Here is a 9,728-nt window from a genome sequence, read left to right on the forward strand (position 1 = left end):
CCCGGTTGCATCCCCAGCCCCGCTTGCATCCCCGCCCCCAGCCGTGTCACTAAGCGCGTTTGCATTGCCAGCCCGGGCTCCATCGCCAGCCTCAGCTGCGTCGCCAGCTCCAGTTGCACTGCTGCCCCGGTTGCTTCGCCAACCCCAGTTGCGTCGCCATCCCCAGCTGTGTCACCGGCCCTGGCTGCATCGCCAGTCCCAGTTGCGTTGTCATCCTGGCTGCTTTGCCAGCCCCAGTTGCATCGCCAAGGTGGTTGCATCGCCAAGCCAGGTGCATCACTGGTCCCGGCTGCATCAGTAGTCCCAGCTGCGTCACCAGCCCCAGTGGCATCGCTGGGCCTGGTTGTCTCACCAACCCCGGTTGTCACCAGCCCCAATCATACTGTCACCCCAATCGCGTTGCCAGCCCCAGTTGTAGCACCAGCCCCAGCTGCATCACCAACCCCAGTTGCATCACCGGCCATGTGGCTTTTCCCAAAGCCCTGGCTGCTGGGGTGCCGCGAGGCAGTGAGCACCTCCATTTTCGGTTACAGCTGGCTTTACTAACCTGCTGTGCAAGGACAAGGCAGGCTCAGCACTGAGAAGCAAAGTGTGTTTATTATTTTGTACATCTGCTGATTTCGAGTCAGTCTTGCCCGAGGAGCCTAGTGTGCTGCCTGCATGCTGGCGGTTGGCAGAGGTGCTCTTGCAAGTCATACCTGCCGTGTCACCCTTGTGCCACCCCTGTGACCACCCCAGTAAATCAGAGCCTGCACTCGTTATGTGACTTGCTCTGTCCCAAGTGAGCAAAGGCTATGGCACCGTGGGCTCCACAGCCTCTAAAGTGCCTAAAGGCGGCTTGCTAGCGACAAGGGCTTGTGCGTACACCGTAATTCGCAAGTGTGATGTTAATGAGCTGACAGCGTGGTTAATTATCCACCCGCTAGTGGGAAGTGACAAGCCTCTGAAGTATAATTAATCGCCATTCCCAAAAGAAAAACCAATCAGTGTGGAAGTGGGTGCCAGCCCATCTACCTGAGCTGTTGGTCTCGCTCCTTTTCCTTCCAAACTCAGCTCCGAGTCCTTTGCTCCCCTGCATGGCAGCTTGCAGTGGCCACCAGCATGGAGGGAAGCTGGCCCTCATTTCTTTCAGTTCTTTTTGGGCTCCTTAAGGACTGTGTGCCCAGGTAGGATCTTCCCCCCCTTCCCTGCCTCTGAGCTGGGTCTCTCCTGCCCCGGCTCCCCCTGTTCCTGTGGGCTCCCCAGCAGGATTTCATTGATGGAACTGAGCGTCAGGTTACTGAAGACCATGTTAAGGTGGTCGACGCCTCGCAGCTCCTGGACGTGCACCTTCTGCTTTTGCTGGTCACGCCATCGCTTGCACAACTCCAAACTGCGTGTGTTGACGGTGTCATCCCCGTCACCATAAATCATGTCCACAGGGTCCTCGTAAGGGAAATGCTCGTCATATATGTAAGTCTCCACAGTGGGGTAGCCTGTGCCATAGAGGCAATACGTGTCCACGCCAGGAGGGGGTAAGCCCTTCAGCAAATCCTTCATGTCCTCCCACATGTACCAGCCATCCTCCAAGTTGACATCGGTGAAGAAGCGTTGGTAGTCCCGGTAGGTGTAATTGTAAGAGGGTGTGGAGATGAAAATGTGGGTCTCGGGCCAGGCCAGGCTCGTTGGGAACATCCAGGGGCTGGTGGTGGTCATGCGCTGCTCTTCACGCAGCTTGATGTTGGACATGAGTGGGATGCCCTGATTGTCACCTGTGGGACACACAGGGGCTTATCAGAAACAGCACCAAGATGTACCCTCGCAAATGGTGCCCCTTGGGCAGCTGTGCTGGGATCAGCCAGTCCACCTGTGACTCAGAGCTGTCTCCTGGCTGGGGTATGGTTCCACCTCAGATCTTCCCCTGCTTACCCCTGTGCTGCCCATGACCGTACGTCCTCTCCTCACCCCTCTGGCTGCAGATATCCAGAGCAACCTTCCAAACTCCCCTCTCTGGCACCACATCTCTAGCTGCTAGGCGGGGCTGAGTGTAGACAAATCTGGACGTGTGATGGCCCTGACCAACCCAGGCCCGGACTTTCCCTGCAACCCCGGCACCTCCATGCCTGCCTGCAGGGACAGGAGTGAGCTGAGTCCGATGAAGGTGCTGATAGTGGGTGGCCAATCTATATGTCTCCTGCAAGCCTCGGCATTTTTGGTATGTCTGGAGTCCTAAGACCACGCAATGATCTCAGATTACCTTAAAAATGTCTCTGGCCCTTGTGGCAACAGAGAAAAATATGAGGAGGTGACTTAAGGGTGATGCAAGGGGCCAGATGTTAAAATCTTCAAGCACATGATTTTTAATTCCATGCATTTTTGGAGGCTCAGCTTGTGACTTGTAGTTATTCTGGGCTGTCAGCATTAGGCAAGTGATTGTGGCTTTCTGGGCTGCAAAGAGACTAAAGAGGAACTTGGTGAAGGGAGATTAAAGCCTGAAGACAGCAAAGCTTATGGGGGATGGGCTTTGAGATGTGGGGAGATCCAAGCAAGTGGTGCAGGAGAACGTGAGTGTCCCTTGGGTGGCCTCCATGTCCTCTGCTGCAGAAGAGATGTATGGTTTGCAGCAAAGGTCCAGCAACCTCACTGTCCTGCATGGATGGAGGTGGTGCAGATGTCAAGGGAGGCAATGAGAAGGGGGTGAGCATGCCCTGGGTGAGCATTCTCTGGCCCCAAGATTTGTGGATGGGTGTTTTGGCTTTCCAGGAGCAGCCCTAGCCCAGGAGTTGATGCTGTGCATGGTGCAGGCTGTGCTGCAGGCTGTCTGCCGAGAGCTGGTGTGGAGGAAGGGGGATGGCCAGGCTGCAGGTGGTCCCTTCTGACAGCAATTTTCCATACACACAAACCCAGCAACCCCAATCATGGAAACCAGAGCAAGCTCCAGAGCACGCCCTGGGCCACTCTCCTGCTGCCAGGGCTGTGGCAGGAACCTCCACGGTGCTTTCTGCGCCACAGGATGCAGCAGGACGCAGAGGCATCTGCACCAGAGTACGAGTGCTGCCTCCACAGACACCTTGGCCGTCTGTCCCCCACCTCTTCCACCACCACGTCCTTTCCCTGCCCCCCCCCCCCCCCCCCCTTCCATTTCTGCAGGAGGGAAAGAAAGCAAAGAGGTGGCTGCACACAAGGAGTCACCCACCGGATGCCAGGACACGCAGGGGCTTGACGGACCCTCCCCAGGGGGCACCCAGGGAGATGAAACCCCCAATGTACTGATCTTTCCAGGCTTGCGTCTGCTGTAGCAGGAAGTAGAGGACGTTCAGGTTGCCCATGCTGTGCGCGATGAGGAAGACGCCTCGTTGGTACTCATCGTGCATCTCCTCAATCAGGGCCTTCAGGTTCTGGAAGTATTCGGGCTGTTCCTCTGTGGACAAAAGGGGCGCCAGCTCTTGGCCACCTCACTCATGGCCACAGGGCTGCAGGGCTGACCCGACCAGAGAGATGTGTGGGTGCAGAGGCCACAAGTGCCACCATGCATTCACACGAGCGCACTGTGAATGGCCGAGCACCCACCATCATGAGCAGTCATCCCTGTCCAGGGGTTCCTCCACACCAGCCAGCTCACCCAGCCCGTGCGAGCCATCCTGCTTCCCCCCCTGCATGGGTGGCCTGGCCACAAATCCCAGACTTACGGGGCCCGACCCTCCAGTCGTAGGGGGCTGCCCGAACTGTCTGGTCCCTCACGTAGCCGTTATTCACCAGGTTCTGCACCAGGGTGTGCAGGTAACCTATGGGCAGAGAGAACAGGTGGGAATTAGGTCTGTGGTCTTCTCCTGTCAACCTTTTTCTGCCCTGGTCCTGGTCACAATGTTCTCTGGTAAGCCCTGTAGCTTGGTAGCTCCAGCCAGAGGTAGTGGCTCCATGCATCCCATGTGCACTGGGGTCCAGGATGGGGTGGTCCCTGCCAGTGCTCAAAGGGAGTGTGTCCCAGAGTCCAATGTCCCTCACTCCCAGGTCACCTGGGCTCTCTGCAGAACCGGTCCCTACTTGAGACATGGGGACACCTTTCCACTTCCAGGGAGCATGTGGCATCCCCAGACATCCCGCGCCTCTCCTCCTCTCACCTGCCAGCTTGCTCTGATCCAGGTATTCCACGGAGTAGGTCTTGCCGAAGCCAGGCACACGGATGTGCACTCCCGGAGCATTGGACATTTTCCGAGAGGTTCGGTTGTACACCACCCTGCGGGGACAGGACAGAAAGTAGCAGAAGAGCCGTGTCCCCATGGGGGACAGGGGGCTAGGGTGGAGATCACTGGCTGGCAGCTTGGACCTGAGCAGCTGTTTCCAAGTCTGGTGTGGATGGGGAGGTGGACCGGTGCCAAGCCAGCGTCCACACCCGTTGGCTGGCAGCTTGGGGCAGGAGGGTCTGATAGAGTGGGCTGTGGCAGCCCCCTCACCCTGTGGCCCCAGGCAGGGTGGCAGCGTCTCCAGTGGGTGTTGAGGATGGTCTGGCTGGGCACGAGCACATGACAGGGATGTGGGAAAGGGATGGGCGCTTGGAGCGGGAACCAGTCAGATGTGTTCCCAAACAGTCCTGTGGTGCTCCTGTGGTTTTCCATGTGTGCCAGGTCGTGGCCGGGGCGGGGAGGAGAGGGGAGGGAGATCCCTGGTAGGTCATTGACCCGGGGAGTTCCCGAGGTGGGGGTGAGCGGTACCTGGTGTTATCGATCCAGCAGTCAACTCCCACTGGCAGGAAGGTATTGAGGTTGAGCCAGATGGTGAAATAGTCCTCCGTTTTGCGGTAGCACATCCAGTTGACCACATCTGGCTTGTCTAGCTTTGCTTCCAGCTGATTCCCAAGACACCCAGGCACTGGAGGCACGACAGAGGGAGAGCAGAGCCATCTACAGACCCCATCCCACTGACCCACAGCTTCCCCCAGCCCCCCAGGCAGGGCTCCCCTGGGGCTGCCTGGCTGGGGACACCTGGGGACCCGCTGGAGCAGCATCCCTGGAGAACAGCCTGCTCTGCGCAGGAATGAGAGTTCTCGGAGCCGAGATGTGGGGTGAGCATGGAAGCAGTGCTAAAAACACATCCCCAGGGACCCCTTCAAGCTGCCTTTCCCATGGGGTGACCCCCAGAGCTGCCACCCTCGGCCCAAACCTGCCAATCCCCACCAGCACATAGCATCCCAGATTATTCCCCCCTGCCTCGCTGGGTTTCCATCCTCTTCTCCTTGCCGCCCAGCCTGGGGGAAGGAGTTGGTGCTGCTTGGGCCTGCCCAGCCCTACCGCACCCCCGGCACCTTGTCCTGGGGCAGTGGGACAGCTCGAGGATGCACAGAGTCCCCAAGGAGGTGAAAGTCATGCCAGTGCTGGCTCCCGAGGCCCACACACTGTTTTCCTGAACTTTAAACCCTAGACACAAGCTGAGCAAAGTCTCTGAAATGGTTCTGCACTGAGCAGAACTGTACCTTGTGGGTATTCAGTGCAAATAAACACAGCGTGGTTTTAAGCAAGTTCACAGTCTGACCTGGGCTCCCTCGATGGAGGGTGACCATCACTGGGGCGTTTGGTCTGCCTCTGGGAGCTTCAGTGTGGTTCCCAGCAGGAATGGGACACCCATTCTGGTGCCACCCTGGTATATGTGCCTGTGCCGGGGGCAGACACCATGGAGAGCTGGTGTGCAGAAGCCAAGAGCTGGCTCCTAATGCCAGTGCGGACCCCGAGGGCAAGGACAAGAGGTGAAGGGTCTGCAGGGGACAGTGGCTGTGAGCTGCTGTGGGACGCGAGCGCTGGGTGACAAATCCCATGGCACCAGCAGGTCTGAGGACAGGCCTGAGACGCACGGCTGGAGGTGGTGTGGACCTTCAATGCCGCTGCAGGCACTGTCTGCTATGTGGCTCCCTACATGTCCCACGTACGGCCCTTCCCCCAAGGACATCATGAGCTGCTTTGTAGCCTAAAGTCCCTATAGACGCCTGCCCTGTGCTTCTCTGGGGCCCAGACCTGAGCTCTCCTGTGGCTGTGGGACCCCACAAGCGCAGCAGGGTGGGAGCCACACTGCCTGGTGCAGGGGCTGAAGGATGCAGGTGAGGAGCATCTTTGACCTGAGAAAGATGTGCCCCATTTCCCCTGGTCCCCACCAGCCTCAGGTGTCCCTGCATCCCAGGGTCCATGGGCACAAGTATTTCGGGGAATCGCAGTGCTGTCCCTGTCACGGGGTGAGAGGGCAGCCTGGCCTGGAGATGCTCTACACCCATCCCACCCACCACGGCCCTGGCACCCGCAGTGCAGCAGGGGCAGGGCCAAGGGGTGCAGGGGCATGGCTGCAGCCTCCAAAAGCCCTGTCCCATGCAAGAGGGGAAGGAGATGTAGCAGTTGCCTCCCTCAATCTGCTTCCTAGCTCCCTCATCTCCGTAGCATCTCCCCAGTCATACAGGGAGGGTCTAATCCTGCATTCAAAGCACCTGGATGGGGATCAGGCCATCCAGTGGATGCTGGCATAGGAGAGCCCAGGCAGGGAGCAGGCAGAGAGGACCTCCTAGGCCAGTGAGAAAAGCAACACCACAAGCTGCTCTGATGGGTCCCGAGGGTGCCCAGCCAACACCCCCGCCCCCGGCATGCAGCCCTGAGCTCTGCCTCCCCTTCCAGAGGACATTAGGTAATTATTAAGGGAGTTCCTGTGGGGGCAGAGGGGTTATCGGCGGTCCCAAGGGCACTGGGGGTTTCTAGGACGCCTGATCCAGGGGGATGGGCTGCGCCGAGCGGCACATGGGACAGCTGAACTAGGCTGGGCACGGGACAGGGGCTGAGGCTGGTACCAGGGGCACGGGGAGATGCTCCAACCATCACAGGTCATCCTGAGAAGAGGCACCTGGTGATGGCCACCCGGGTTTCCTGGCCACCAGCATGGCTAAGCAGGACCAGCTGCAGGACACTGAGGCTCTAGACACCATCCCCTGCTCTCTGATGCCTTTGTGAAGGGAGTTTGTGGGGTCAGCCCTCAGCATTGCAGCAGGGATGTTCTGCTTTTTCTCTTCTCTTTTTAAAGGGGAAACGTGGCTTGATTCAAGAAAAAGGAGAAAAACCCCAACTCTGCTCAGCAGAGGTTTCATGGCAAAACCCTAGCTCAAGTCCCCAGTGATGGCACAGAGGTCAAAGGAAGGCAGAGCTGTGCAGGATGGAGGTACCAGCTGGTGGCTGCTGCTCCCACCTCCACCTCCCCAAGGTGATGCCCCAAACTCTCCTTGCACCTCCCTGAGCACCTCTGCCAAAGGCTCACTCTCCTCTGCGACATCCCCCAGGCAGGCTGGACGTTGGGTGGGATGCGAGATAGATGCCCTTCTGCAGCAGCAGAAGATGAATTAACCATTGCCAGGGAGCGGCAGAAGAGACGGGATGGGGTGGATGTTGGGGGAGCAAGGGGTGGTGGATGCTGGCCCATGGCACCGGCGGAAGCAGATGTGGGAAGCGGCAGATGAAGATGTGCTGCAGCCCCCATGCCTCTGCCAGCAGAGCCCCCCCCTGAACCGAGCAAGCCCTAAAACAGCCTCTGGGCCAGCTGTGAGATTTTAGAGCCCCATTTGCTTTCTGGGGTACCCAACCTGCACCCCCAGCTCTGGGCAGCTGTGGCTGGGCACGGCCAGCCCTGCATCCCTAGCCCAGTGGATGGGAGGGAACCTGGAAGCCATGTGTCACCCCCCCCTTGGTGGCTCCAGCTCCAGATTGCAAAGGGCCACTGCAGCCAAGAGCCACTGAGCTGGCACCCCAACCTCACCGCCAGCTCTGGGGGGCTGTGCGGCACCCGGGGTACCCACCCGTACCCTGCGTGGTGCCTGTGCTGGCATGACCTTACCGAGTACCACGGGCGGCGTGCTGTTGGTCGGGGGAGCTTCTGGGGTGGTGGTGGGTGGAAAGAGGACGTTGAAGAGCCAGAACTGAGACGTGGGCTGTAGGAACAGCGACAGCGTCAGCAATGCAACCCTGGCGCCGCTGGTCCCCATGGCAAGCTCGGCTGGGATCATCCGGACGTCTCCAAGCAAAACAGCCTTTTATATTTTTTACGCAGGTCCAGCCAAGAGGCATCCGGGCTGCAGGGGAGGGGAGAGCTGCAAGGGGCTGGCCGTGATGGGGAGGAGGGACGGGGAGGGCCAAAGGACTGGCCTTACGGACCTGCCATGCCCTGCCAAGGCAGGCCAGCGGTGCCCAGGGGCTCTCCATGCCCCAGAAGCCCTGCCCAGGGGTGCCAGCAGAGGGGGCATGTAAATTTAGCAGCTTCCCAGTGCCTCAGCGTCCCTCCGCTGCATGCTGGGGTTGTGGCTGCCACACACTTGCCCCTGCATGGTGCTCCCGGGGTAACCCCACAGGGCTGCCCGGGGCTGCCCGCTCCTTGCCCACTCCCTGCCTGGCTGAATACAGCACTTCCCATTCCTCCTGCCCTTGGTGGGGGTGCTCGTGCTGCTGACCTGGCCAGGCAGACCCCAAACCTCTGTGAGAATACATCGAGGCTGGGACAGTCAAGGACACATGTGGGCAGCACCTCGTGCCACATGGCAGCAGCACATCCCCCAGTGCCACCCTGGGCACTGCTGCTGCCCCCTGACCCCCTGCCCAGGCTGCTCCGCGCAGTATCCCCTCTGCAGGTGCTCGGCCCCAGGGGGATGCAGCATCCCCCCCAGCATCCCCCGGGCAGGTGCTTGACCCTGGACCCTGGGTCCCTGTGGGTGCCCCCTTGGCACCGGCCACAGCTGGGGGGGAGCCCCTTCAGCCCCCATCCTGCATGGGCAGGGCTCCAGGTAGCCCTGCCTGCACCAGGGACTGGGAACCCTTGGGGACTGGGAGGCACCCAGGGGAAGGCAGGGTGACCCAGGCTGGCAGCGCATGGATGGGCACGGGATGGAAGGGGCTAGGGTGCAGGGGGGGTGAAGAAGAGGTGCATGGTGCTGAGCCACGGCGGTGGAGCAGAACCCAACTGCTCATGGGCTTGCTCCAGCCTTCCCAGTGTGCTCCAGACTTCCCAGTTTGCTCCGGTGGGGCAAAGGGCCAGTGCACAGCAGTGCTGAGCAGAGGATGCTGTGGGGGGAGTTTGAGCTCACCTGGAGCGTGGCCTTGTGATCTTCCGGGTGCAAATCCTTCCCACCCAGCATCTTCTCTGGAGCTGAGCTCTGGGGCATAAAGCTGCTGCCTCCCACCTCCTCTCACTCTGTGGGGAAGGGAGAAAGGCGCGCAGCCTGTCCAGGGACGCTTTCCTTCCAGCTTGGCCAGGACAGGAACAAAGAGCTCCAGCAAAGTGGGTTGGCTTCAGAAAAGCCATACTCTCCCGCTGAAGGGAAGATGTCTTCCTCCCGAGGAAGAGCGAGGTGGGTTGTGTCTGCGTGGGGGTGGAGGGCACTGGTGGGTGGGCTGGGCTGGCAGGGTGGGTTCCCCGTGGGCGGGAACCGGGAGGGATGGCAAGAGAAAAGGGAGGGTGGCCTTCAGGAGCCCCTCCGAGGGCACGGCGTCTTCGCAAACCGCCGCCTCCCCGGCGCCTTCGGCCCGGCCTTCGCGAGCACCGGGCCGTTGGCAAAAGCCTTGCCGTGACTCGGATTCGAACCGAGGTTGCTGCGGCCACAACGCAGAGTACTGACCACTATACGATCACAGCCGTCGAGCGGGGGGCGCCGCGCCGCCGCTCCTCTCCTCCGGCCGCATCCCCCCGGCCTCCCTCGGGGAGCGGTGGGGAGGCGGCGGAGCTCTTGCGGCCGCCCCCGC

General features: G+C 60.3%; 1 protein-coding gene and 1 non-coding gene across 2 annotated transcripts; both read right to left on the reverse strand.

Annotated features, from left to right (window-relative positions):
- Nucleotides 1-1,128: 1,128 nt before the first annotated feature.
- On the reverse strand, nucleotides 1,129-8,000 carry LCAT (lecithin-cholesterol acyltransferase). Its single transcript, XM_010583684.1, has 6 exons — nucleotides 7,834-8,000; nucleotides 4,692-4,848; nucleotides 4,101-4,216; nucleotides 3,669-3,764; nucleotides 3,176-3,400; nucleotides 1,129-1,751 (listed from the first exon to the last, which is right to left on the reverse strand). The coding sequence occupies exons 1-6, from the start codon at nucleotides 7,979-7,981 to the stop codon at nucleotides 1,129-1,131; spliced, it is 1,365 nt and encodes a 454-aa protein (XP_010581986.1). The 5' UTR covers nucleotides 7,982-8,000.
- Nucleotides 8,001-9,549: 1,549 nt separating this feature from the next.
- Nucleotides 9,550-9,621, reverse strand: TRNAH-GUG. The gene has a single exon. It is a non-coding gene; the product is annotated as a tRNA-His (tRNA).
- Between the last annotated feature and the right edge of the window lie 107 nt (nucleotides 9,622-9,728).

This window comes from Haliaeetus leucocephalus, unplaced genomic scaffold (genome assembly GCF_000737465.1).
Source record: "Haliaeetus leucocephalus isolate CR32 unplaced genomic scaffold, Haliaeetus_leucocephalus-4.0 Scaffold92, whole genome shotgun sequence".
NCBI classification, from domain to species: Eukaryota; Metazoa; Chordata; class Aves; order Accipitriformes; family Accipitridae; genus Haliaeetus; species Haliaeetus leucocephalus.

Coding starts and splice junctions, on each gene's coding strand:
- LCAT (XM_010583684.1), bottom strand. CDS start 7,981: ATGGGGACCAGCGGCGCCAGGGTTGCATTGCTGACGCTGTCGCTGTTC. Junction 3,401..3,668: donor CGACTGGAGGGTCGGGCCCC/GTAAGTCTGGGA, acceptor TTTTGTCCACAG/AGGAACAGCCCGAATACTTC. Junction 1,752..3,175: donor CCTGCGTGTCCTGGCATCCG/GTGGGTGACTCC, acceptor TGTGTCCCACAG/GTGACAATCAGGGCATCCCA.